Source organism: Girardinichthys multiradiatus, chromosome 23 (assembly GCF_021462225.1).
Source record: "Girardinichthys multiradiatus isolate DD_20200921_A chromosome 23, DD_fGirMul_XY1, whole genome shotgun sequence".
In the NCBI taxonomy this organism is placed as follows: Eukaryota; Metazoa; Chordata; class Actinopteri; order Cyprinodontiformes; family Goodeidae; genus Girardinichthys; species Girardinichthys multiradiatus.
In genome coordinates this window covers 38,199,144-38,225,878 of record NC_061815.1, presented here as the reverse complement: position 1 = coordinate 38,225,878, position 26,735 = coordinate 38,199,144, and the positions used below count along the sequence as shown (strand labels likewise).

Genomic DNA, 26,735 nt, shown 5'->3' with positions numbered 1-26,735 from the left:
AGTTAAACCTTTTCTTTCCATCGTCCTATTTTATACTGTGAATGACATAGAGCTATGAAAATCTCCATGATTGGGGACGAGGGATGGCTGTCGCCCACAGTTTAAAATTTTTTTCAAATACAACGTACGGTTTCCGAGATATTAGACTTCGTTCGGGAGCATGTTCAGGCATTTTTGTCTTTTCCTCCATTTTCCCTCTCTTTTCAACTAGTGTTGTGTCTTTATTATCATATTTTCACAAATAAATGATTGATATTATTGTTCCTCTTTCCGTTCTGATAAAAACGGTCCAAGAATGATGTCGATCGCCCCTACGGTTTCCGAGTGATGGCCAGTCGTTCGGGAGCATGCGCCTCCATGTTATAAAGCCTAGACCAGGGGAGAGTGAGGTGCTGCGTGAGTGAGAAACAGCAGGTGTCAAGTTACACTGACGCTCTTTGCTGATTGGCTGATTCATTCCTCACTGTTCTATTTATAGCTCTGTGTATCTCCTACTGTATATGTCTGGATGTGATTCTGTCTTTCTTTCTGCCTCTCTGTGTCTCACACTCAGACACACCCACACACACACACACACACCCACACACACATCCATGGATTACTATCTTTCTGAGGACTTTGCATTGACTTCCATTGATTTGCATTCATTTCTATGGTTTAAACCTGACCTGACCCCTAACCCTTTGACCATGTTCATAGGAGGCAACTACATGGCGGCCATTTTGTGTGGGGTACTTAAACAGCATGTACTGCTGTTCCAACATCCAGACAACAGTGATTAACCCTAAAGGGCAATTTCTTTCATCAACCCTCCATGCTTACTAATGATTTTTGAAAGCTGATAATAGCATACACAATGATTTCAGAAGAGCAAGCAGGTTCTATATAACTAATAGAAGTAACCTTGACCTGACAGGACAACCATCCTGGATTTTCAAAATAAGACAAAATAAAAGCTCTACGAAATAAAAGCCTTTACATTTTTAATTATAAATAATTGGAGGACTGGGCATTACACTAATATTGGAGCTCACCCAGTGTTGGAAATTTCACTATGGTGGACATTTGAAATAAGACCTTCTGAAACTTTCAAAATAAAAGCCTTAACCTTTCATAGTTAATATTGATTTTTATAAGATGTTAATAGCATACACAATGATTTTTAAATAGTAAGCAGGTTCTATATAACTAATGGAACTAACCCAGACCTGAAAGTACAACCATGCTGGATTTTCAAAATAAGAAAACATGCTGTACAAAATAAAAGCCTTTACACTTTAAACAATAGATGATTGCAGGACTGGGCTTCACACTAATGTTGGAGCTCAACCAGTGTTGGAAATAGGACCATGTTGGTCTTTTAAAATAAAGCTTAATGAAACTTTCAAAATAAAAGACTGAATCTTTAAAAATTCCTAGTGATTTTTTGAGCTGATAATGGCATACATAATGATTGTTAAATAGCAAGCAGGTTCTATATAACTAATGGAACTAACCCAGACCTGAAATGACAACCATGCTGGACTTTCAAAATAAGATAGAAAATTATCTACAAAATAAAAACCTATACATTTTAAACTATAGATCTGGTCGGAGAAACACGCACCAAGAGGCAGGCCCCGTCTAAATTTCTTCCGAAATTTTCTAGTTTATCATTTATCATTTTTAACATCTTGCAATTTATCCCTTGATATCTCTTTAAAAATAAGTGGTCCTGAGCTGCGCCAAGGTAGAAATGTGTGATAGTAGAGTTCATTTTTATCCCAAATATTTGTTTTTCAGCCTTTTATTCTTCGCCTGATATATATCTTTTTTTGTTGTTTCACGTCTTGATTTTAGGGCACGGTTCTCTTCCTGTGGATTCTTTCACACTTTAGTATTTTGTCCTTGGGGGGGCTGTTGTTGGTTTTGCAAAAAGTTTTATTTTCTGGTTATGTAAGTGGAAAAAGAGACAGAAATATAAACCAAAATAACTTTACTGGGCTACGTCTACAATCTAATGCAACCTCATAAAACATTGCTGTCATAAGTTCTGTTCACAGGCTTCTAAATGTTTTACTAGAAACTGTGAGTGAGGTGATCATTTCTTTCTTTTTTCAAAGAGCAATATATGAAATTAAGGCATGTTATTAGATAAACCATTTAGGATTTTTTTAGATGTATAAAGAGCAATACATCAAAGTCAAAACTGCATGAGCTTCTCAATTTTATTACTGGATTGAATTGGTGATCGTATTAGAAAAATAATTTGGTCATTTTTTGGAAACTCATCCAGTATTTTTTTTAAATACAGAAAAGATGTGCCAATAAGCCTATGGAGCAATATAGTGTTGAGTTCAATGTTCAGAGCAAGAGTTTCGGCCTTTCACAGCTTGTGGATGGAGCTTAAAGAGATAGCTCTTTTCTTACCCGAACAATGACCGAGTGCAACAAGGTTAATTGACTCGTATCTTTTATTATATTCTTTTTTTTAATACTTTGTATTATAATTACGCCAAATTATTTTAGTACCACAGAACTTCTGTTTTGTTGTCTTTGTGTGGACTTTTTCTGGGGTCCCCCCCATGTATATTAAATTGTTTAGCTGAGATTTACTTTGACTTTGATCTATGTGTTTTAATTAATTTATGCTATGTTATGTTTTTTATAGTTGTGTGCTAAAAAAATCTAGGGGGAAGTAAAGTTTTTGTTATTACTGTGTGTCATGAATGAATGAAATTTTACCCCACAGTGGCTCCAGCATTCTTTACACAACCCAAAGCCTAGTGACCACCCGATACAGGTGTTACTACACTAAACTTTCCCTGGTCCACTGAAACATGGATTTTGCGTCGGGCTGTTAGTTGTGCAATAACATTAAAGATGGTAGGCTCTGTGCTTTGTTTAGGTCCAAGCACCCTATATACAACAAAATTACAGAAAGTCAATATACTCTAATATAATATTTTATCTTGCAGATATGGACATTTTTAGTTTGAGTTGTTTTAAATTGATAATATAATCTAAAACAGGGCATTAAAATTGTTGACATAGTAACACACACATGGTTCAGGTGAAAAACAACAACAAACTTAACAGTCTGTTGTTGAAGTGTAAACAGTTAATCACTGCTAACATAACATTATGTCATACAACACTTGTACATAACAAATTTACAAGTGTTGTATGCAAAAACTAATATTTTTTTTGCATTAGAAATGAGGACCTTTCAAATAATATAAATATCATGCATGTGGTATGTATGTTAGGCATTTTAAAATCCTAACTTTCCCTTGGTTTATATTACAAAGGGACAAGCTGTAACTCAAAACAGAAGGTATATCATATAATGTGCAAAATTTATATTTATACATAGTTGCTTTAGACAATTTGGCAGAGATTTTGCTATTAAACTTTCAGTTGATGTCCTTTGTTAAATTTTCTAGCTTTTTTAGATGTCAGAACACATTTCAATGACTTCATTGTTCTTTAATAGCCGTTGATTCATAAGTAAAAATAGCAACAGAGAACATCATGGGAAGGATACCTTTTAATAAAATTCTGAAATAAAGATAAAAAAATTACAATTTGTTAAATCTTAACAGTTAGAATCAAGTTTAAAAATTGTGTTAAGAAGCTTCAAGAGTAGCATGCAACCCCACCCATAGTATTTGCAGCACTTTCGACATGGACACCATAGTTTTTTGGTCAGGTTAAAAAAAGCATGTAAAATACAAAAATATTAACTTAAAGCATATAAAAAGTATTCTGCTCACTTTCATTTGATAAAAGACGTAAAACAAATGGTTACAACCTAATTCTGAGTGTTGTCAATCTGCATTCTCGAAACTGTCAATCCCAAATAAGAAGCAATTTTCGAGATAAAAGTTTAGGAAATCCAGCGACTGGAACAAAATCAGTAGCCGCAAAATAACTTACAGTAATTTATCTGTGTTTGGCATCCATCTCTCTAAGGATTTCCTTAGTTGTCATTAAACCTACTGTGAGACAACACCTGTTCACTAAATGTAAGGAAACTATTACGGAGTATAACTTCAAATAATCAAAACTGTCCATTTACAAAATACATAAAAAGGTGCTTTACAACTTGAAAGTTTTTGCTAACTACGGTTTGCATTCTTGTGGTAGTAGATAGAAAGGTTTGGTTAAATGTTTAGAATAATAGCACCAATCAGAGAAGTTTGCACGTGCCTGTAATGCACTGTACATGTGCAAACAGATTTACTAGAACATGACAAAGTCAAATTGAGAGTATTTCAAAAAAGAAAAAGAAAAGACATACTTTGTTTTTATTTGCCAGTATATAACATGAGACAGTTAACGATGCCTTTGAGAATGTAATCAATGGATAATAAATACTCTTTTTAAAGAGTATCACCTACTGAAACAATTTAATTCCCAATCAGCTCCCAAACCCACATTAGATTCTCCCCAACATGCGAGCGATCCACCAGTTGCATGGCATCACAACCTGACAGATGACCCGGCCTCCTTGGTAGTAATACGGCCATGGGTTGAAGCCGCCTAGGGGCTCGAAGTAGCGGCGGCAGTAGTGATAGCCGCGCCGGCAGTGCTGGCAGCAGAAGCCGCGGTCATCTAGACGGCTATCCAGCTCGATTCCGACTTCCCTCTGCAGAGGACACAGAAGAGAGCAGGGTTAGAAACACACACACACACACATACACATAGACACACACACACACACACACACACACACACACACACACACACACACACACACACACACACACACACACACACACACACACACACACACACCACACACACACACATACACACACACAGGACAAATACCAGTCTTCCAGAGGCAATGGCAGGAGATGTGGAAGCAGAAGTAGAGTGGCTGACGGGAATTGATGAGGCTGCTTTTGGTTCCAGGTCAGGAGAATGTACGTAGAAGCCAAACAAGAGTCAAAAGATCAGAGCTAATGTGTGTGAAAATGCAAAGTTGTGTCATGTCTAATGGGACAAATGAGGAGATCAAGAGCTGCGAGAGTGCACAGGTTTGAATCAAGCTTCAGGAGCAAAAAATTTGATAATACCCTTGACCTTTCTATTATAACTGAGGTAAATTGACTGACAGTGCATCCAGCCTTCATAACCTCTCAACCAGCACAATCTTCTGTTAAAGGGACTCTTGCTAGTTACTAACATAATTATGCTATTTCTTTCATCTTTGACCTCTTAGCTCCCTCAAATGGGGCACAGACTGCACTAAAATGGCTGCCCCTCCTCCAGCAGAGTATTCAAATTAGAGCTCCTCACTTCTCAGTGCCCTCCTCCTGACCTTGACTTTAAGTGCATGGCACATTCCTAAAGCAATTAGCAGAGTAATGATCGCCTAAGAAGGATTCTTTCATTTGCTCTTGCTGGCTGCCTCTGAATTTATAGAGGGGCCAAATGAAACCCAAACGAAAGGTAAATTGGGCAGAATTAATGGCCCTTGGATTTTTCCATTGTGCTGCGTGGTTCATGCCCCCATTGACTCTTTGGGCTGAGCGCCATGCCTCTGATCAAGAACAGCTCAGAATGGGGGTTCAGAGAAGTGGCACTTAACTGGCAACACACGGGATGAGGTAGCAAAATTCCCTCAGTATTCATTTGACCACATTTCAATCTCTTTTAGTAAATGAATCCCTGGAGACAATCTGGCGCAGTCTTGTTAATCTCCTCGGATCCCGAGACGCGGCCTCCAAATTTGCAACGAACCGGTGCGCAAACGCTTGCAATGACTCAGCTATGCACAGTCATGTAGAACAAAACACATCCACTGTTTGGGAATAGAAAATGTGGTGGAAATATTTAACCCTGAGGGAAGAAGTCCTGTCAGTCCCCTACCACCTCAGATATAAAGGGATTTCTTGAATGTACTCTGCAAGTCACAGAGCAGTAAATCCTCCTTTGTTTTTGTTTAATTGTTAGGCTGCTACAGTGCCTTGCAAATGTATTCTTATCCCTTGAAGTTTTCCAGAATTTGTCACATTACAACCCTGAATGTCAATGCATTTTATTAGGATTTTACGCTACCTCGATACCTCTAAATAAAACCAAGAATCTGTCAACAGCTTTTAATAATTCAAATCTGGTTTTGTTGAACTCATGTGGAGAAAAACAAGAAAATCACTTTGCAGTTTGCCACAAGCAAACTAGGAAACACAGGACAAATGTGAAGGAAGGAGAGACCAAAATCAAACTTTTCAGCCTACATTCAGAAAAGTTAAAACTCCCTAACTCCTCTGAACACACTATGAAACATAGTGGTGACAGCATCATGCTGGGGGGATGTGTTTCTTCAGCAGGAAAGCTAGACAGAGTTGATGGAAAAATGGACGGAACTAAATACAGGACAATCCTGAAATAAACCCAGTTATAGTCGCAAAGTTACTTCAAACATGGGTAGAGGTATATCTTCTACGAGGATAGCAATCCTAAAAATACCATCAATGTATATCCATGTGTTAGAATGGCCCAGTCAAAGTCCAGACATAAATCAAATTGAGAATCTGTGGGAAAACTTGAAAATATATGTTTGAAGAAGCTCACCATCACATTTGACATATTCAAAAGAGTATCAGCTGTAACTGTAGCAGAATCTGGTTCTATGAAATATTTACTCTGGACATGTGAGTACAAATGCATTACACACTTTTCAGATTTTATTTGTAAAACTGTCCTTATCCTTCCTATTATGCAGTTCTTTTTGATGGTCTATCAGATAGAATCCCAATAATATACATTGATGTTTGTGGTTGTAATATTTCAAAATTTGAAAAAGCTTAAGGGGTATGAGTAGTTTTGCAATGCACAGTCGCTTCAGTGAAGTTGCTAAACACCAGACCAATGGGGAAGTCTGTCATGCATCTGATGGGAGCTTTGATAAAGTGGGCAACATTACACACTCACGAGACATATTTAAAACACATAGAAATGGTGGGACAGATACACATCGAGCATAGCTAGGTTTGATTTATGACTATGACAAGCTCAGGTAGGCTTTTAATGATTCATTGTTCCAGTCGGGTTTCAGGTCATCAGCTTCCAGGCAACAATCTGTTATGGAAACAACACGAAAGCTGTCAATGGACCAACGATAATCTTATCTGCTGCTCGCAGCCCGAACTGGGATGTAACGAAGTTTAGTACTCCGGATCAGAAAAATGAAGGAAATATTTTATTCAAATGACATTTATCAACACAAACAGCCAATGGGCAGCATTGTAGCTTAAAGAGAATTAATCAGAGCTATCCTTTTAAAACGCAGCCTACATATTAATCACTTCTGCTTTGAGTTGCTGTCTCTGTGGGAAGCTGAGGTGATAAGAATAGTTCACCTTGGGAAATCTGAGACAGTCACTCACAAACAAGCTGCATTAATGAAGAGTAAAAGCCATTACCCCCTCGCTGCATCTGATTTCATCACACCCGACCTCACACACACACACACACACACACACACACACACACACACACACACACACACACACACACACACACACACCTCCATGCATAATATGAGACACTAGATGTGAATGAGTTAGCAGAGTAGAAAACTGTGTCAGTCATTCAATGAGATGTAATGAATCAAAGCATGACTCCTCTAATCTCCACACTTATTGGTATTATTTCACAGACCCTGATCACCGCTCTTCATGAGCTTGAAGCACATGCCTGGATGTGTTATTAAATCTCAGCGCACAGCTCATCACATTCATTTTGTGATCAAAACAGGAGCGATAACACTTCAACCGTGCACATCCCGCTTTATATTCAATAAGCCTTCTTTCTTTAATTCCAGGTACGAGCAACATTTCAAATGTGTTGCTGTGAGACCTGACCTCGGATTTTCATCTCTCTGTTCTTTACAGTGGAGTGGAATGACAGTGAGAAGGGATGTACAGTAATTCAGTAGCGCAGTCATGTTTTTCAGCTCACTCAGAGTGATAAGGAGCTTTAGGTTCAGGGTAAAGATTCCTCTGGAAGCACAAATAGCTGATGCTTTTCAATTCCTTCAGATTTGTACACCTCTGGCATGCATCACACTGAATGTGGCACCTACAGGCCCTTGAACTTTTCTACATTTTCACGCGCTTCAACTACATACTTCAGTCTGTTTTGAGCATAAATGTGAAGTAGAAGGCTAATGATACATGACTTTCAAATGTTTTTGCAGATAAAAGTGTGGTGTGTATTTATATTCTGCCCCCTTTAATCTGATACCCCTAAATAAAATTCAGTGCAACCAGTTGCCTTCAGAACTAACCTAAATAGCAAGAAGATGACAGCTATTATTTGTGTTCTCCATAAAGTGTGGCCACTTCTGACTGTAAGTAATATTAACAGCTTGGAGTGGCCTAGCCAGAGTCCGGACATGAATCTGGTAGAGAACCTATTTAGGGAGACAAACATCAGGGTGATGACAAGGAGGCCTTCCAACCTCAAAGACTTGGCGCTCCTCACCAAAGATAAATAATCAACATATCAGTGGAAACATACAAAAAGATGCTCCGCATTTATAAGAAAGGTTTAATTTTTGAAATGACAGTAATGTTTTTCCATTGATTATTCACAAGAGTAAATCAAATTTGATATGCCATTTTTGGTAAATAGAAAAGATTATTTTCTTTGAAATTGACATTACTTTCACATTGTCTTATTATCTTTTGAGAGATGCTGGTCTGATTTTAAATCAGAACAAAACTTTTTAAAATAATCAATTTGCTGTGGGTATGAACAGTAAAACATGGTGGTGGCAGCATCATGCTGTGCTTCAGGAACGGCATGGAAGCTGGTCAGAGGTGATGGGAAGATGGATGGAGCTAAATACAGGTCAATCCCGGAGGACAGCCTGTCAGAGGCTACAAAAGACCCAATACTAGGGCAAGGGTTCAGCTTCCAAGGGGAAATCTACCCTGAACATGTAGCCAGAGCTGTAATGGAATAGTTTAGATCAATGTATATCCATGTGTTAGAATGGCCCAGTCAAAGTCCTGATCTGAATCAAAGATTCTTTGGCAAGACATAAAAACAGATGTTGAAGACATTTTTTATCCAATATGCTCAAACAATTTTGCAAAGAATAATGGGAAAAAATGTAATCTGCTAAACGTGTAGAGGGATATTATGATTTTTTTATTTTTTCTTAATTATTATTCAATATTTGTTTTGTTTCAGTAACATGCACTGAATTTGTGGTTGAAATGTGACAAAATGCAGAAATGTTCATGTAACTTGTACCTTTGCAAGACAATGCAGTTGCTATAGATATAGTAAGTTCAATAACCTACATATGCCATGCCAGAAACACACAGCGACCATGAATATCTATTAATGCATATGGTCAACTCATATCAGAAGCTCTATTTAACCATTTGGATCAAGCACAGTGGTGCCAACTCTACAGGCTTGTCAGGGAAGCCAGTTATTTAGTCTGAAATTTCCAGGGCCACCTCAGAGACACCCTGCACTCTGACAGGGCAGCTGGGCAAAGTTCAGCTACATATATCTGTTAGGCTCTGCCACAAGGACTCAGCCGATTATCCTGCTTTGTGAGTGTGCTCTGTGGACCGGAGTGGCACCCGATTCCAGGTCTGTGAAATGCAAATGAGCTGAACTCATGTTTTATTGTGTGACAGAAGAAAGCAACCAGCTGCCTGTGTGTGTGTGTGTGTGCACATTTACATGAGCGCAGAATGAAAAATAATAAATAAAAATAAATGCGGCTTGGCTCACATGTGGCATCTCACTGACATGACCGAGAGCTCAGACTCCCAATTACAGACTGCTGCTTGCCCTCCGTGTGGCCACAAAGGCTTTTGTTATCAGCAGACCCACAAACAGCGGTCTGGATTTGCTGCTGGAATGGATTGCAATGGTGTGCATTGCTCAGCTGATAGCAGCAAAACATTTCAAAGGAAGCGCAGAGTTTTTCATCCCCTGGTATGTTTTAATTGCACGGTGCTGCATCTTATGTCATGGACAATCAGGGAAAAGACAGAGGTAGCTCAGAAAGGCTGGGATGAACGGGAGAGAAAAGTTAAGGTGCCTCTGGGATGTGCCTGATAAATGTCAACATTACAGGACATCTCATTTCTCTGCACATCTCCCTCCATTTCTCTCCATTTCTGAGGAGGAGAGCAAGACTGACTCATTATCCTTGAAGTTACTTGAAGTGACAACTCACCTGTAAGTGCTAAACATATCTGTGCATATCCTTTCTCCTCCATCTTTAATGTGAGGGTGCAGTTGGCTTTTGTCACTGTGGTGTAATAAACTGTTTGGTGTGAGTTTCCCTCAGAGCCTCTGATAATTAATCATAGTGTTATGAGAGTTTTATTTGTAGCATCCAAAAACACGGCACTTGGCCTCTGCATTCGTTTTATGTGCTTTGATAATTAAAACATTACTAATAAGTGCAACTTATCTTTGCAGTAATGAGTGACCTTGGGAAGGCTTCTCTGTGCAGAGATGTCCACTGACTGAGGAGGGAAAAAATAGGCACTAACTGGCCGCTGTAAGGCACAAGTTGCCGCCTTTGAAAGGCTGGATATTCCTCTCAATTAATGGGGAGACATTAAGGGAGTCTTCAATGAACTACCCTTGCTTAAACAGATATATAGAGCAATTGCTATGCCCTCTGGTGCACAAAGTCAGTTTTAACATCAATTAGTGAGCAATTTATATGCAGAAAGAGTCAGGGCAGAGCTGGGTCTGATTGAAGAAGCTCACTGTATTTTGTGGTGGGATCTCTGGCAGAGAAGAAGGGGAGGGGAGGGTCCCCTACTTACGTAATCATTCACAGGAACGTGGTCCAGGACGTCCCGGGTGAAACGCTGACCTGTGACCTCTGCATCAGGCGTATCCACATCCTGGGCCTCATCATCTGCAAGACGTAAGGAGATAAGCACCTGAGTTTCTGTTGTTTGAAAGTGAAATGAGAAAGATAAAAATTATACCCTGTTCTCCCTGTGGCTTCTTGTAATTAACAAGTGAAATGTGTTCAGATTCATCCCAGGCTTTTTTTTGTTTGTTTTTGTGTTAAACAATACTGTTCCTGTTGTACTAACACGGAGATTCTAATTTAACATCACATTTTACAGGATGTTAGAAAAAATTCCTGTCTCACAAAAACCAAATGGAAAAAGACTGAATGTAGCAGGGCAGGTTGATCCAACAATAAAGTAATGCAAATTTTAAGCCCCCTTTTCATTAATTCCCCTAAATAAAATCCAGTGCAACCAAATGGCTTCAGAGTCCACCTCTGTGTAAATTCTGAATGACAACCTGTTAGAGGCTCCAAAAGACTTAAGACTGGAGGGGAGGTTCACCTTGCAGTAGGACAATGACCCTAAACATACAGTCAGATCTACAGTGGAATGGTTTAGTTCATGTGTTAGAATGGCCCAGTCAAAGTCCAGGGTTAAATCCAAGTGAGAATTTAAATTTATGTTCAGTGTCTTAATCATCTTAATCATCTGTTTTCAGGAAAACATGATAGTTGCTGTCAGATACTCTCCTGTTCAATAAATATTAACATCACGTCGGCAGCTAATGTGCCAACCCTGTCGGCAAACATGTTAATCCCACTCCCTGCGGTCTTAGATTAGAAAGACTCATGAAGACAAATGTCTAATCATCAGGTGAATATTCATGTTTTTTAAATCATTATTTTTTGGGGTGTTTATCAAAACAGCAATCTTCTCAGCAGTTAAGGCTTCCACAATGTGAAGCTGCTAGTTAAAACCGTGTCTATCTGCTGCTTCACGCTGACTTGAGAGTGTAAATGTTTTAGACTCAACCAGAGATATGAGGCTGACGTTAACACAAGGAGCTGAAACTCAATACGAAGATCTGCCAATTCATCTTGATCCCTGCAAGCATCTACTTTAATGTTATCACATTGTTTTATATCTCACTGTTTTTTAACTGTGTGTGAGATAAAGCTGTAGGTTGTAACCACCTTATATCCTTTAACAATTATTCTTTGTTTTTGATCTCATGCAAAAATAAAATTGCTCGTTTGATTTAATTGTGATTCTAGGATGATCAGACTGGAGTTGCGGCAGGTCTCTTAAGATCAGTCAGTCAGTCATTTTCTACCGCTTATTCTTAAGATCTTATTTATTTTTAACATAGATGTTCCTGTTTGGAACACTTTTTCTATAACGTTTTCGTGATCAGGACTTTGTGATGGCCTCTCCAAAACAAGGACTGTATTGCACTTTAGTCACTTTGTAATTAATTTGGCAGTATGCTCAGGTTCTTCCTGCTGATGTCTTAAGATGTTGCTTCAAGATTTCCACAAAACGTTATTTCCCCATGATGCCATCTATTTTAAGTGCACCAGTTAGTTGGGTTGGTGTTCTTGGGGTTGTTATTGTCAACCTTATTTCTCCAAAAGTCGCAATGAGCATTATGGCCGAACCCTTTAATTTTAGACCACAGGAAAATTTACCAGTAATTAAGGTTTTTGTCACTGAGTGCAATGGCAGTCGTTTAAAGTCTACAAATGCATTGTTGCTTTGTGACTCCTTCGTCTTTGAGTGACCTTTTAGTCAAGTCGACATAGGGCTCGTTTCACTGAGCCTTTCTTACCAGCTCCAGCCAGCGTCTTTACACGATCTTTTGCTTACTTTCTGAGGTTGATACAAACATTTTGCAACAAAACATTTGAATTGTTGTCTTAAAATTCATCCACAGATGTGTCTCCAGTGATCTTCACTGGAAAACGCTCCATCTTCACTGGAGCGTTTTCAAATTGTTTTAAAGGCAAAGTGATATTTGTGTATGTCGCTGTCCTTATTCTGACATTTAGCATTTAGAAATAATTTTGGTAATCCTAACGGACCTAAAATCGGAAAAGCTTAGTGTGATTTAATGCCGGACAGTGAGAAAAAAATTATTATGTCACTTCTTTTATAGTGTTTGTACACTATGAAGGGTCAAAATAACAAAAATGAACTTGAAATGATCTGAAGATGTGAAATACTGAACATGGTAAAATGAAGAGTCGTAAAAACCAAAATGTGATTAATTTCTCCTCTCTGAAATTTAGAATCTGTGAATTTGGAGGTCATTAAAATAACATGGTAAATATTAATGTTATAAACATTAAGGTTATCAAATTTAAAATGGCATGTTTTCATTCACTCCCTTGATTTTAGCACCTCCATTTTTACCACTTCAGTTTTATCATTTTGTAACTTCTATAACTTAAATACGGCAGCAGCCCCGGCACGTTAGCAGAGTATATGTAGTCCAGAGCCATTCGCATGTATTTTCAATACTACGGTAGTGATATGTTGTACACGAGGTGGAGCTACGGGGAGTCACAAGCGAAGAGCGCCCAGGTTGAGTCTCCAGACTCTCCACCCCATCTCTCTTTGACACGATTAGCCGGGAATCAGGCGCCTTCTCCGGAAGAGGGAAGGAATGCTGCTTAGTTGGTTGACAGCTGCCGAGGCGAACCTCTTTTTAAGTGGAATCTTAATAAACCAGATATTTGAGTTCAACAAACCTACATTCTTGCCAAAAAACACATTAAAAGTGTATTTTGCGTCACAGAAAGCGTATTATTTGCATTTTTATTCGCAATTTTTATTCACCATCGTTCGTCATTGCTGCCCGAGCTCGACCAATCCAATTCGAATCGCAATGAATTATGGGAAATTGTGGGTCACGGACTCAAAACTCCACTATCTCGCTGGCTGCTGCCGTATTCCAATCTGCTGAAAGTAACAAAAATTACACTGAGAACATGATAAATGATTAAGCTGAAGTGGTAAAAATGTAGGTGCTAAAATCAAAGCAGTGAATGAAAACAGGCAACGTTAAAACTGATAACCTTAATATTTATAATATTAATATTTACCATGTTATCATTTTAATGACCTCCAAATTCACGGATTCTAATTTTCACAGAGGCGAAATTAATCACATGTTGGTTTATACGACACTCAATTTTACCATGTTCAGTATTTCACTCCTTCAATTCATTTCAGGTGAATTTTTGTTACTTTGACCCTTCATAATAAACATCTGGTTTCAGCTGTATATTATAAACAAATTAGAATTTTAGTTGGGCAACTTTGGTGATACAATATGACATCCTCTTGTATTATGTCCCTCTGGTTCTGCTGCTTTTCTTAAGGATCTGACTTCTCCTTTTGCCACAGTCCTTCAGTCTCTAAACCCTGCTGACATACAAAGAGCAGCCTGAACAAGCTGCTCATATATTTGGTAAATCAAGTTGCCTCCATGGGCCTCCACATGGCCTGTGGGGATGCCCTCCAGCTAGAGTCTTAATAGTCTACATTTAGAGGCAAATATGCCCCCTGCTCTCACCAGTCATGGGGGAGGGATGGATCCAGTGGATAGGCAGCTGCTGGCAAATCTCCCAGATCTTGGAGTCAAGCAGGAAGTCCGGGTTAACGATGGGCTCCTCGGCAGGAACCCACACTTGGGAGTCCTCCACCTTCATATCCATGGCCTCGAACTCGTCAACCTGCCGGACAAGACCGCACAGACACTCACAGTCATGCATATATTACACAAACACATTAAAAAGCATCTTGGCCTCTACTAAAACTCACGGGCCCCACACACGCCTCTGTCCTGCATTTGCACTCTTCTCCCTCGAGCACTTTCAGCCTTGTATTTCCATCAACCACCTTTGTGTCTTCAGAGAGATGAGCAACCTCCTGACTCCTGACACCCATTTCCCTGCCTCAACTCTCACCCTCCTCTCAAGCCCCTGGCATGCATCTTTCTGTTATACATCATTGAAATTCACAGAGAGTGATGATTTGACTTTTAAATGACTTTAGAAGTGGTCTTCATTACTCCGAGAGTGGTTCCAATGTCGTTTAATGTGACAGACACAATAAAGCCTTGCATTCTCCTTCCACCACCTCTCTCCAATTCCTCCCCCCCCTTTCTTCACTTGGCACTCACCACCATCAGAGGGCTTAATTTGTTGATACTGTAGTTCATGAGCTGTAAAGTAAACTATTATTGCTTAATGATAGGGACTGCATGTCAGTGTTGTCTAATAGAGACATATGAAGGGGACTTAGTAATGCTCTCCCCTAACAGTGCAGATATTTATTTTCTTCATGTATATGTAAATACACACACATACCAACCCCTCTCTTCCCATTCCCTTGTTAATTAGCCGCCCAGAACAGAAAAACAGTTCACTTGACAAATGTTTTTACAAGGTGATTTTCTTCCAGTCTGCAGCTTAATTGCACATTAGTTAAGCTTGATGTAGAATCCTGGGGCAATAGCAGGAGTGGGAATCATTTATACCGGGTCCGGCCCCCCCCCCCCTCATGTTAGCCGCTGTCACTCTCATTTGAATTAGAACTTCACCCTCTGAGCTTCTTTTTGTTTGTCAGTAGTAAAAATAAAAAATAAAAATCTCAGTTAAAGCAAATTCTGGCATGTCAGAGGTCATGTTTGAGTGCGGGAGGTGTTCATCCATGCTCTCGATACACTCTCTTTCGCTTTAAAGCACCGACCAGAACACTAATCATAACTCCAAGGACAGGCATGTGCTGCAGGGTGATGGTGGTACTACAACAGAGATGGTGGTCCGGTGCTGAGCAGTAGAAATTAAAATCAAACTCTGGGAACAAAAACAGCACTCTCTAATTAGACCTCTTAACCACTGAAGCCAAGTGAGTCTTCACTAGAAAGTAAATGGAGGTCAGGGCACGGGGCTCACAACAAGACTTTGACTTTACAGTTAAGAAATGACTCCAATAACTTGTAGGAGAGAGAGAAAGAGAGAGAGAGAGAGGGCACCCGGGGGGAAGTGGTAAAGGTCAGTATTTTAGCATGGGGCATGGATTTCTAAATGCCAGTTGACAAGCACAAAGACAACATGATTACAGACTGCCAGTTTGTACTCACTTCTGAAAGGCTTTTCCATTTTGCTATTGACAAATGATATATTATTAAGACACAAGCAACATTTTATTATGTATTGGACCTGGGAAATGATGGTAATTTGTTTTCCAGCAGCCCGCTCCTCAAGCATGTATGCTTTTCTCCAACAGTGCACAACTTAATTATAAACCAGTTGTGCTGTAGTTAACAAATTTACACTCTCATGCCACTGTGTCCCAAGGGGGGAAAAGCCTGTCGACATGACACATTGTTTAAAGCGGTGTTGCTTGCCAGTGATCAACAAAGATTTTCTCACCATACCCAAGAGCTGTCACGTGCCAAACCCAACACAGTTGAGTTTTTTTTATCTAGTTAGTTAGTATGTGAAGTTTTTTTAGACAAATTATTTTAAGGAGCATAAAGGGATCCGTCAGAACATCATTTGCTCCCATAGTCTGCTGTTTTTCATCATCTTATTTACAAAGCAAATAGCACTAATACAATGCTAGGCATGCCCATTAGGGTGCAGCAGGTTATCACCTATTTGCATTATTTTTGTGTGAGGTTGTAGTTCTCCACTCCAGAAAATGAGTTATTTGATTTATAATTATTAATTTCTGGATGAGGAGTAAAATCTTTTGCAATGTTATACAAGCATAATAATTGTATTCTGGATATAAAATCCCAATAGGTTTTTTAAAAACTGTGTTGTCAATTTATGTGCAGCAGCACAGCAGTAAATATTTCAGTCCGACTGTGTCACAAACAGCACTGGTCCTTGAGAACGTTTTCTTGTCCTGGCTGTAGTTTTCATAAATATAAATAAAATGTGGTTGAGTTTTGAACTACATGCATGCAGCACATCTTATTTAGAGATTGTTGTCATTGCACTGAGATGCCATGTACAGACTAGCCGCAAAAGGTTTTTACACATTGTTTTGTCAATTTATTTTTAGCAACACCACAGGTTATTTTTTCCTGTTTTTTCTTCTTATGCACCAGCAACACAAGCTTTCAGAAGATGGTTAATATTTCACACAAACTGTGTGTCACAAACTGTTCTAGTCTTTGGGAATTTTTACCCCTTTTTATCCTGGCTGTAATTTACATAAATAAACATAAATGTGAGTGACTTTTCCTCTAAATGCATGCAGCATGCGGTCTCCGTGAAGAAGAAATACTGCATGGAGACTTTCAAACCTTGGTTGCATATGTTCAGAAACTGCAAAGAGTAATACATTTTGCTTTATAAGGTGTTGCTATAAAATTAAACACAAATTACCTGCGGTAAGTCCCTTCTATATCTACCATTCGAGCCCACAAACTTGCATTTCCTTCAAGCCAGACACAGAAAACATAGATTTTATATGCTTTCTGAGGTACAAGTATTTTTTCTGAGCTCACCATTAAGGCTGATGTTAATTTTTTGTCAAAATTGTACATACAGTATATATTGATTAGTTTTTTAAATTGCTATAACTTGGCCTCCTGACAAAACAATAAAATCCTTGGGCTCTTTACTAATATTGCCACTGACAGTATTTCAACTTCAAACACACTTTATTAAACCACCTTATTATACAATCATTACAACAACCTCTGATATTTTTAAAGAGCAAAAACATGAATATTAAGCCTTCTGGGTTGCATTATTTATTAGCTGTCAACCAAATGCAGATTAAAACCAATTTTAGATTAGCTTTGCTGTTAAATTTTCTGTTTATTGTGATTTTACAGCAGCACAAGTAGTACAAATGTTTCCCTAACTGTCCCTATCCATTCACTGACTTTATGTAGAATATTATGAGACCATTCACACAATACATTGCGTGACTTTGATGTATTTACATCCTCTGCAGTGTTGTTGTTTCTCTGCACATTGTTTTCTCTGTTTGCAGTTGTTGTCTGAGTGGGAGGTTTGGGGTCGCTGGGTGAGCGTTAGTCATCCATATTAAGAAGCTGTTTAATGGACCAAACAACATCTACTGACAATGTTAAAGACTGTGAGGGAGGGAGTTGGAGATTTCTGACTCAGACTGGGGGAACTAGGAGGAAGCTCAGGGATTACTCCCTCAGACATTTCATTGAGAAGGAAAATTGAAAAGGGAAGAAAAAACCTGAGGAACAATTTGCATTTGTCACCTGGTTCCCCCTCCACATGGGCTGTATTTCCTTATCAGCGGCTTGCAGTTTTTCCTACAGTTTTCGCTTTTGTTTTTCACATCAGCTCCTAAGCTTGCTGCTGTTCCTCTGAGCCCTTTTTTTCTTGAAACCCTGTGGTGGGGTTAAGCTGGGAGCCATTACCGCTTAGATTTAACCCCTGTGTGCTGTGTACTTCAACACTAGAGGAGGAACTTATGTTGATCTTTTGCAGGGTCACGTGTGGGTGGATGCTCACAGAGGACAGATTAGGGGTGCTGCTGCGTGTGTGAGGACAGACTAGAGTCACTGTTTATTACCTGAATATGTCCTATCCTCAATATTGACCGGGTTTCAGTTGTATAACAGCACATTGTAGCTATTTAAACAGAACTTCCTGGTGTTTTAGATACAGTATGCAGTAAACATGAACAATGGGAAGAAAGACGTCATAGTAAAAACATGGATATAAAGAGATATAATGTACAGCATTTATAAGGTACAGGACATGATAGTAAGGTTAGTGCCTTAATTCCACATTTTAGGAGCCCCTATTGTATTAATTATGTGACTTTAGCTGCACTTTATTTCCCCCTTACAGGTTTCTTCTGTTTCCGTTTTTTTGTCACATTTAAATGTTCAGATCAAATAATTTTCACGTTAGACATAAATAATGCAGGGAAATATAAAATGCAGATTTTAAATGATGATTGAATTAATCCAAACCAACCTGCCCCTATATGAAATTGTTATCACCGCTCTTGTTAAGTCATGAATTAACTATGATTAACCACATTTTTTTGAAGGCTGACTTCAGTTTCACTGGTTACCCTCAGAACTGATTACTGCCAGACCCGTAGAATCAAGAAATTGCTCAAACAGAACCTGCCCGACAACATGAAGAAGGGTACAAGAGGTCAAAAAGCAACACATCCTGCCCTATCTGAGGAAAATTAACAATTAAATTCAATTAATTCACATAGTGCCAATTCAGGGCAAATGTTTCAAGGCACTTTACAAAAAAAGTCAAATTTTAATCCAAATTGGTCCAAGTTATCAAACAATGCAGTCAAGATCAGTTTATTATTCAAATTGGTTAAAAAGTGTTCTATCCAGCAGTGACTCCCATGCTCACCCAGTCCTCCTGAATGAGCATGTAGCAACAGTGACTGTTGCTTGCATTGGATTTTGACTGTTTTCAGTCAATGACACAAGGCATCCCTCATGCTGAGCAACCATGTAACATCAGCGCAAAGAAAAACTCTCCGTTAAAAGGAAAACAAGCAGAACCAGACTCAGTGTGTACGGCCATCCACCATGACAGACTGGGGGTTTGAGATGACAGAGCATACACACAAAATAAAGACATAGAAGCACTGATTCAGGAGTACTTTCTATGTTAAAGAAAAGTACAAAGTTAATGGTGGAAGACGCTCATTTAGTGGCTTTATCCATGAGAGAAACACAGCTAAACAGATGAGCTCTAAGCCAGGTTTCAAGTCTATAGGATGGAGAGCCGATGAGAAGCAAAGTGATTGACATCAGCAATCTGGTGTCATGAAAGGGTTTGCGGGCAGACCAAAGTGCAGACAAGAGCTGGGCAGCAGCATGTTGTAAAAGGTTTTAGCTTTATTTCCAGAGGTTTTCAAAAGAAACCAAACAAGGCACTGCAGATACAAACAAAGTCCTGATCCAAAAATTTACAAGAGGTTTTGCAGGCACATGGAAAAAACTCATCACGAATATGTGGGTTGAGAATGGGGTATGACATACACAAGAACCAGCAACAAACAATGACACAAAACCAACTAATATACTGAGGGATAACAAAGGGCAGGTAATCAGAGAAAACAGGGAACAGGTGTGACAAGGAGGCAGGGAAGCAGAAGGACCAGGTGAAACAAATACAGAGGCTGAGGACGGGCAAAGTAACTAATAAACAATAAACAGAAACACAGACCAAGCAAACCTATAGACAAAGATAAATAATCAAATGGGGAATAAGAAAACTAGAATAATCATGACTAAAGTAAACAGAGAAACTAGAGGGAACATAGGAACAACAATAACAACCTGAGAACAAACAAAGAACCCATAAAGAAAACCTGAATACACAAGTAAACAAACCTAACCACACTGACTGAATTAACTGGAAAGGAAACAGAAAATAAGCTAGTAAACAAGAAGAGTGCAAAGGAACAAATAATAAAACACAATTAAACAAAAAGATACTAAAGAGAAATAAAACTAGAGAATCCAGGGAAGACCAAGAACTATAATAATTACAATAATAATAATAATAATAATAATAATAAACCATACAAAGTAATAAGAAAACAACCATAAAAGAACTTAAGAAGTAAACACTAGGAGGCGGAAGAGGGAGAAAAGAATACATGATACAAAAACCAAAATAGAAAAATCTAAGCAAATGGTAAACAAACACAAAGCCACAAACAAAGTCCAAAAATGTCACTCCGTGACATCTGGAAAGGGTTACAATGACAGTTTTAGCAAACACCAGTGAGAGCCATTATCCATAAATGGAGAAAAGCAATGGCTGCACTGCACAAATGCCCATCGCACATTGACCAAAAATATTTTGATAATTTCCATGACTTTTAGGAAAATATTTTGTGGACTGACAAGACAAAAGTTGAACTTTTTGGAAGGTGTGCGTCTTGTTACATTAGACGGCAAACTAACACAGCATTTCAGAAAAAGAACAGCATTCTGACAGTCAAGCGTGGTGGTAGTAGTGTGATGATTTGGGTCTGCTTTGCTACTTAGGGACCTGGAGGACTTGATTAATTAATGAAACAATGATGGAATCATGAATTCTGATCTTTAAAGTCCGGAAGGTCAATATAGTAATCAGTTCATTACCGAAGTTTTAGTAAAATTAGGTCATGCAGCAGGATAAAAATCCAAAGGGCAACAGCAAGTCCACTTCTGAATGAAGAAGAAAAAAACAATGAAGGTTTTGGACCAGCCTAGTCAAACGTCAGGATGGACCAAAACTTCTCCACAGTGATGTAAGACTCGTAAATTATTTCAAACACTTGATACAAGTTGCTTCTGTCACAGGTGACATGACCACTTATTAGTAGCAAGTACTTTTTCACAGCATTGTATAATCAGTTTGATAAATATTTCTTTAGTAATCAGTGACATGCTTCCATGCTGGACTCAGGAAGTTTGGGTTATTTGTGGGGGTGGGGGATCATCAAAGAATGGGGTTCCTGGGTTGCTTTTAAGGACGATTTGCTTCTTGTACACCAAAAGCAAGAGCTGTGTCCAAATGTTTGGCAAAAAGTACAGCTTGTTCCCTGTGAGTAGAATCTCAATGCGTGGTCATGGTGAAGAGGGTCTCTGGTTTGGGGTCTTAGCGTTGAGGTCAGTCTCTGCCTTAAGCAGAGGAATTGAAGCATGTAGGTGTCTTGTTCACAAGTGGTTGCAGAACGGAGCTGGAGACGGAAATAATATTTGGGAGTTCATGTACGCCATATGTTGAAGTTTTGCTAGCCGCATTCTACTTAAAGGAGACACTGGGACAGACTCAGAACCTGCTGGGGGGATATATTTTCCCTCTGGCCTTTGAGCACATTGGGATCCCCCAGAATGAGCTGGAGAGTGTTGCTCGGGAAAGGACGTCTGGGTTACCCTACCTCGATGACCCGATCTCAGATGAGCAAAAGACATTGGAGAGATTGATGGCCTAAATGAAATTATGCCACAAATTGCTTCATGTCATACTGAAAAAATTACCTCACTCTTCATTGTGTTCCTCTGAGACTTTCAATCAAATGCACAAAGATTGCGAACAGTTGTGCCTATTAGCACATTGTGGTGTCAAGTAGTTTCTAAAAGATACCACAGCACATCTGGTAGATTAACAAGCATTCGGCAGACGGGCTGCAAAAACACTAGAAACACCATGTGGCTGGAGACACAATTGTCTCTTGTGGAATCTGTGAAATCGGTTCAGGACTCCAATTAGGTGCTTCAGATACTGAAAACAACTTGGAAACATCACACTGCTTTCATTCAGCACCTTGTTTATAATTAGCAACAAATATTTTTTAAATAATTTTTTGTAATTTACTGTGGTATCTGCAACCAGCTTCTAACATTACATTAATCAGAGCAGAGGTGTCCAACTCAAGTCCTCAAGGGCCGGTGGGATGCAGGTGTAGATGTGTCCCTGCTCCAACACAAGTGATTCAAATGGTTCAATTACCTGCTCACTTGACATATGTCTGCTAATGTACCACTAATTTGATCTGGATGTGTTGAATCAGGGCATAATCTACAACATGGACATTAGCCTTTGAGTACTGACTTTGGACACCATTGTCTAAGGGATTTCTTGAAGGTCTTTTAAAAAAGATCTTTGGCGTCCTGCATGAGTAAATTACGTATATTAGGTTGATCTGAACACGTGCTCTACAAATTGCTGAATGTTTAAAAAAAAATAAGGTAATCTGTAATTAGGTTGTTCTTGAAATGCTTTAATAGATATGTTAGTGATAACAAAATCTGATTGGTAAAAGTAAAGGCATGCCTTGCGAATTCCTGCCAGCTCTTTGCTTTCTAAAGGCAAGGTTGCACCAGTGAGAGCAAATTAAAGTAAAACAAAACTTAAATAGCCTTTTGAATCATTAAATATAAGGGTGTCCATTAATACTAGTATGAGCCCAAGTCACTTTGCTGTCCTTTCATGCTTCACGTCGGAGCTACGAATTGAGCCAATTAGGCTTCCCAAAAGAAGACAAAGATGGCACGGACATATGGTGCTGCCTGGGCAATTAGTATCTGTAAACGTGGATCAGACAATATGAAGATGAGAGGAACAAAAGAAAAAACTGTGTTTTTTGGTGTAACAGCTTGTGTTCTTAAAGTTAAAAACTAAAGCTGGACTGACAATTGGCTTACTCTGTTTTTTTTTTTCAGATAAAGTGGTGAGTGGGGAGCGTCAGACATTTGCCAGCCACTTCTTCTTAGCTGAAATCTGAAATGTAAATGAGGGCATGCTAGGAGTTGAGACGTTTGAGAAAAGGATTTTCTCTTTGAACATGTGGCCCACTCGCTGAATTTCACTGTGACACTGAAAAATGGGAATTTTGATTGACTGAATTTTTTTTTTGCACTCCTTGTTCTGAAGTTCATATTCAACTTTAAGAAGCCTGATAACTAAAATGAATCACCATAAACTTGGAGAAGGGGAGCCTTGCGAATTCTACAAAAAAAAAGCATTACTTAAAAATACCATTTTAATGGTTTACCTCTCACTCAGACCTCTCCAGCAACCCTTCCCCCTTTAGGCTATTTGGATAGAGCCTTTGGAGGAGATAATTAAAAATTTATGTTGGCTCAAGATTGACAGCAAGCACCATTTGATGTAAGCCACAAAGAGGCAAAGGGTTTGTGGTTAGCTGTTTCACAGGCACCACAAACCCCTGCTTATTCCTCAGTGAGAGGGAAGAGGAGATAGAATGAGATGGACAGGCTGAGGATTTTAGCTCAGCTCTGGTTATCTCCTGACAATATGCATGGCAGCCTCCTGCAGGGCTGCAGAGATTCAGAAAGGTGCATAAAGGAGAATGTGAAGGCATACTATACCATCCTTTCTCTGTCCTCAGCCTTCGCCTCGGCCGTCGTGGGTAGTTTCTTCGTTTGGGTCCTGATGTAGCATCTCTGATGTTCGGCAAACCGTATCCCAGTGATCCCCTTTTGAAAAGGAAAGAGAAATGAAGAAACACTCAAAAATTCAGATATATGTATCATTCATCGGCCCGTCTGTGATGTGGATGTGCTGTAAGAACTGGGGCGTTCGTTTTAAAACTGCTTTTTACTGATGGCCAAAGTTGTTAAAGTTAAACCTAATGAGTGAGAAGAGGTGTGTTTTGAACTCCTTTTTCTTATATAAAATTGATGACTGCTTGGACCTTCACAACGCTGCGCTTTCTTCAAAGGTGCATGAAGTAAAAAGAAAAGCAGGGGGTGTTCCACCGTTGCTGCATAATACTTCGTGGCAGGATATATCACACCGGAGAGCCAAGTGACATTGTTGAGAATGAAGTGTTTTCTACAGAGAGTGCTCCCACTGAATTAGCCAGTCATAGGTCCCTGTCACTCTCTTAATCTGCGCAGTCGAGTGTGGAGATGCTCTCTTCAGCTCCAATGATGATCCTCCACTGTGTGGACTGTGGCTCCATTCAGTCTGACACACAGCCTCAAACAAAGATCTGTTGATTTTCGCTCACCGCTTTTCTGTGTTATCTAAGATATTCAGCCACAATAAGACTTTCCGGGGCTCAATCTGTATCCCATTTTATTTTTTTTTCTCTTGCAGAGCATGGCGGCTCTCTCAGCTTCCTGTATTAGAACAGACAGCTTGATCTACATCTAAGACTGTTTAAAATTGTCTCAGACTGTTTAAAATTGTATGAAGTGAAATTTGCATTTACCGGAGCACGATAATGGACTTGATTCAATCTAAATTTAATTACAGTAACACGAGTGTTATGACATCTCCTATGAACCCGTTACCTTGACCATTTGACCATAATTCTAACCTTTTTCCATTTTCTGCTGCATTGCCACTCTAAAAACTAGATACCAGCTGCAAGGGACACAACATACAGTGATAGCTGTCATAATCTTCTGCAAGAGATTTTCATCTCTGCAGGAAAAAGAATGGGCCAATAATGGTCTCAGGCAGGAAAGCATGATGTTTATGCCGGGCTTTATTGTGATGAGTCTTTGTTTAATTTGGGTCGGCTGTGTTGGTGAGCTGCAGCAGAAGGAAAGAGAGCAACGTCGTGATGAGATACAATGATTACCAGGCTTGGTCAAGCAGAAAATGAAGAAAGACACATTAACACAGACAAGAGAAATGGAAAAGTGATTTCATTTTAATAGACGGTGCTGAAATATTTGCACGTGCATGCTCCAAGCCTTTCATATCATGTTACTGTCGGTCTGTGATTTTCAGTTCAATCAGAGTTGAAGTTGCGTCAGGAGGTATTAGTTCGGTGGATACTTTGGTAGCAAAATATCCTAATTTAGGACAGACGCAGACAAATTTACTTGCACACAAGTAAAAATGTACAAAAAGTCTTAAACTAAATTTATTCTTCATTACAAAAGGAAAAATGTAGAACCTTTCTAAAATCCAACCTTTTAATTTCAGCTCATTTATTCAGGAGTATAAAGAATTCTCATTTAAGAAATGACTGTTTTTAACAAACTCACCAGTGGCCCAATTATTGGGTTTCCTCGCAATCATTTAAAATAAATGTAACTGAATAATTATTTTATTCATTTTTTCCTTTTCCAAGTTATAACAGGGTTTCTGCGAACTTCTAATTAGTAATCTATTGTTTTATGTTTTCTTGGGGTATAAATATGATGTGGCACAAAGGCTCATTTCATTTAGCCTCTGGCCAACAGGCTCGACAAGCAGCCACATTTATTTTGGCCCCACACACATTAAGAAGAATAGTAGGAGAGATAAAAATCTCAATCAAAGCATCATTGTCGGAGAACAGGAACAGAGAATAGTATCCAAAGATCTCCATAAACTCTTGTTTTAGAGTGATGCAACAAAAAAAGTATTTTTCCGTCCCACCATCACAAACGTAAACTTCAAAGTTTCATCAACTCCCTCAGACTTCAACTGAAACTATTTAGTTTTGTCATTTAAGATTTAGACTGAACTTTTCAACAAAACACGCCCCATGTGGGTTTGGAGTGTAATAAAAGGACATGTCCACTGTTACCTACGGTGGAGGATCTGTATCAGTGTGCCTATTTTTCTTCCAAAGGGCCTGGGAACCTTGCTGTACAGTGCAGCATCATGAAGTCTTTTAACAGAAACAAATGACCTAAAACATATGGCCAAATCAACCTGATTCATCAACCTTCCTCCTTGGTCATCCCAGTCTCCAGACCTAAATCCTATAAAAAATCTGTGGGGTGCTCTGAGAAAGTAAAGCATAAGAAAGCACCAATGATTCTGGATGATCTAAAGAGATTGTGTAATGAGCAATGGTCAAAGATCCCTCTATCTCTGGGCTCCAACCTAATGAAATATAACAGAAGACTAAGTGCTCTCCCATTTGGCAAAATGGCTGTACAAAGCAGTCTGCCACTGGTGGATTAATTAAAAATAATGACTTCTTAACATGGGAATTCCAAAATAAATGTACTCAAGTTAAGGGTAGGAGCAATGAAAGACACATTTAAGGTAAGGTAAGGGATGGTAAGTTTATTTATATAGCGCTTTTCAGTAACAAGACATTCAAAGCGCTGTACATGAGGAAGAACAATTACAATACAATAATAAAAACAGATACAGAAAAACAAATCAAATGACACTTATAATCCTTGGGAGTAATAATAATTAATAATCCTTCTGGGTTTACTGGTAGAAATTGGTTCCAAGCCACTCTTAATAATAAAGCATCTTATGCTGAAAGAAGATGATAATATTGATAGTCTCATCATTCCACTGAATTCTAACTAGTGAAGCTGAGTCACTGGTACAAAACAGCTATAATCCACATTTTCAGGTGCTAGTAATAGATTGCTTTTACTGGTACTGAAGTTGAACTAAGTAATAACAGTCCATTGTTGTCTAATTAAGAAAACTGGGTCATTGGTGTAAGAGCAGCTAAAGTCCA

At 38.9% G+C, this 26,735-nt stretch overlaps 1 protein-coding gene across 1 annotated transcript in view; it reads right to left on the bottom strand.

Annotated features, from left to right (window-relative positions):
- Positions 1-3,511: 3,511 nt before the first annotated feature.
- The window catches only part of tnmd (tenomodulin), a 103,257-nt gene continuing 80,033 nt past the window's right edge, over positions 3,512-26,735 (bottom strand). The window contains exons 4-7 of the mRNA XM_047354033.1: positions 23,671-23,778; positions 14,362-14,521; positions 10,806-10,900; positions 3,512-4,630 (exon numbers count right to left, since the gene is read on the bottom strand). Of these exons, the coding sequence (XP_047209989.1) occupies positions 4,421-4,630; positions 10,806-10,900; positions 14,362-14,521; positions 23,671-23,778 (573 nt within the window). The 3' untranslated portion in view covers positions 3,512-4,420. The remainder of the gene's footprint in view (positions 4,631-10,805; positions 10,901-14,361; positions 14,522-23,670; positions 23,779-26,735) is intronic.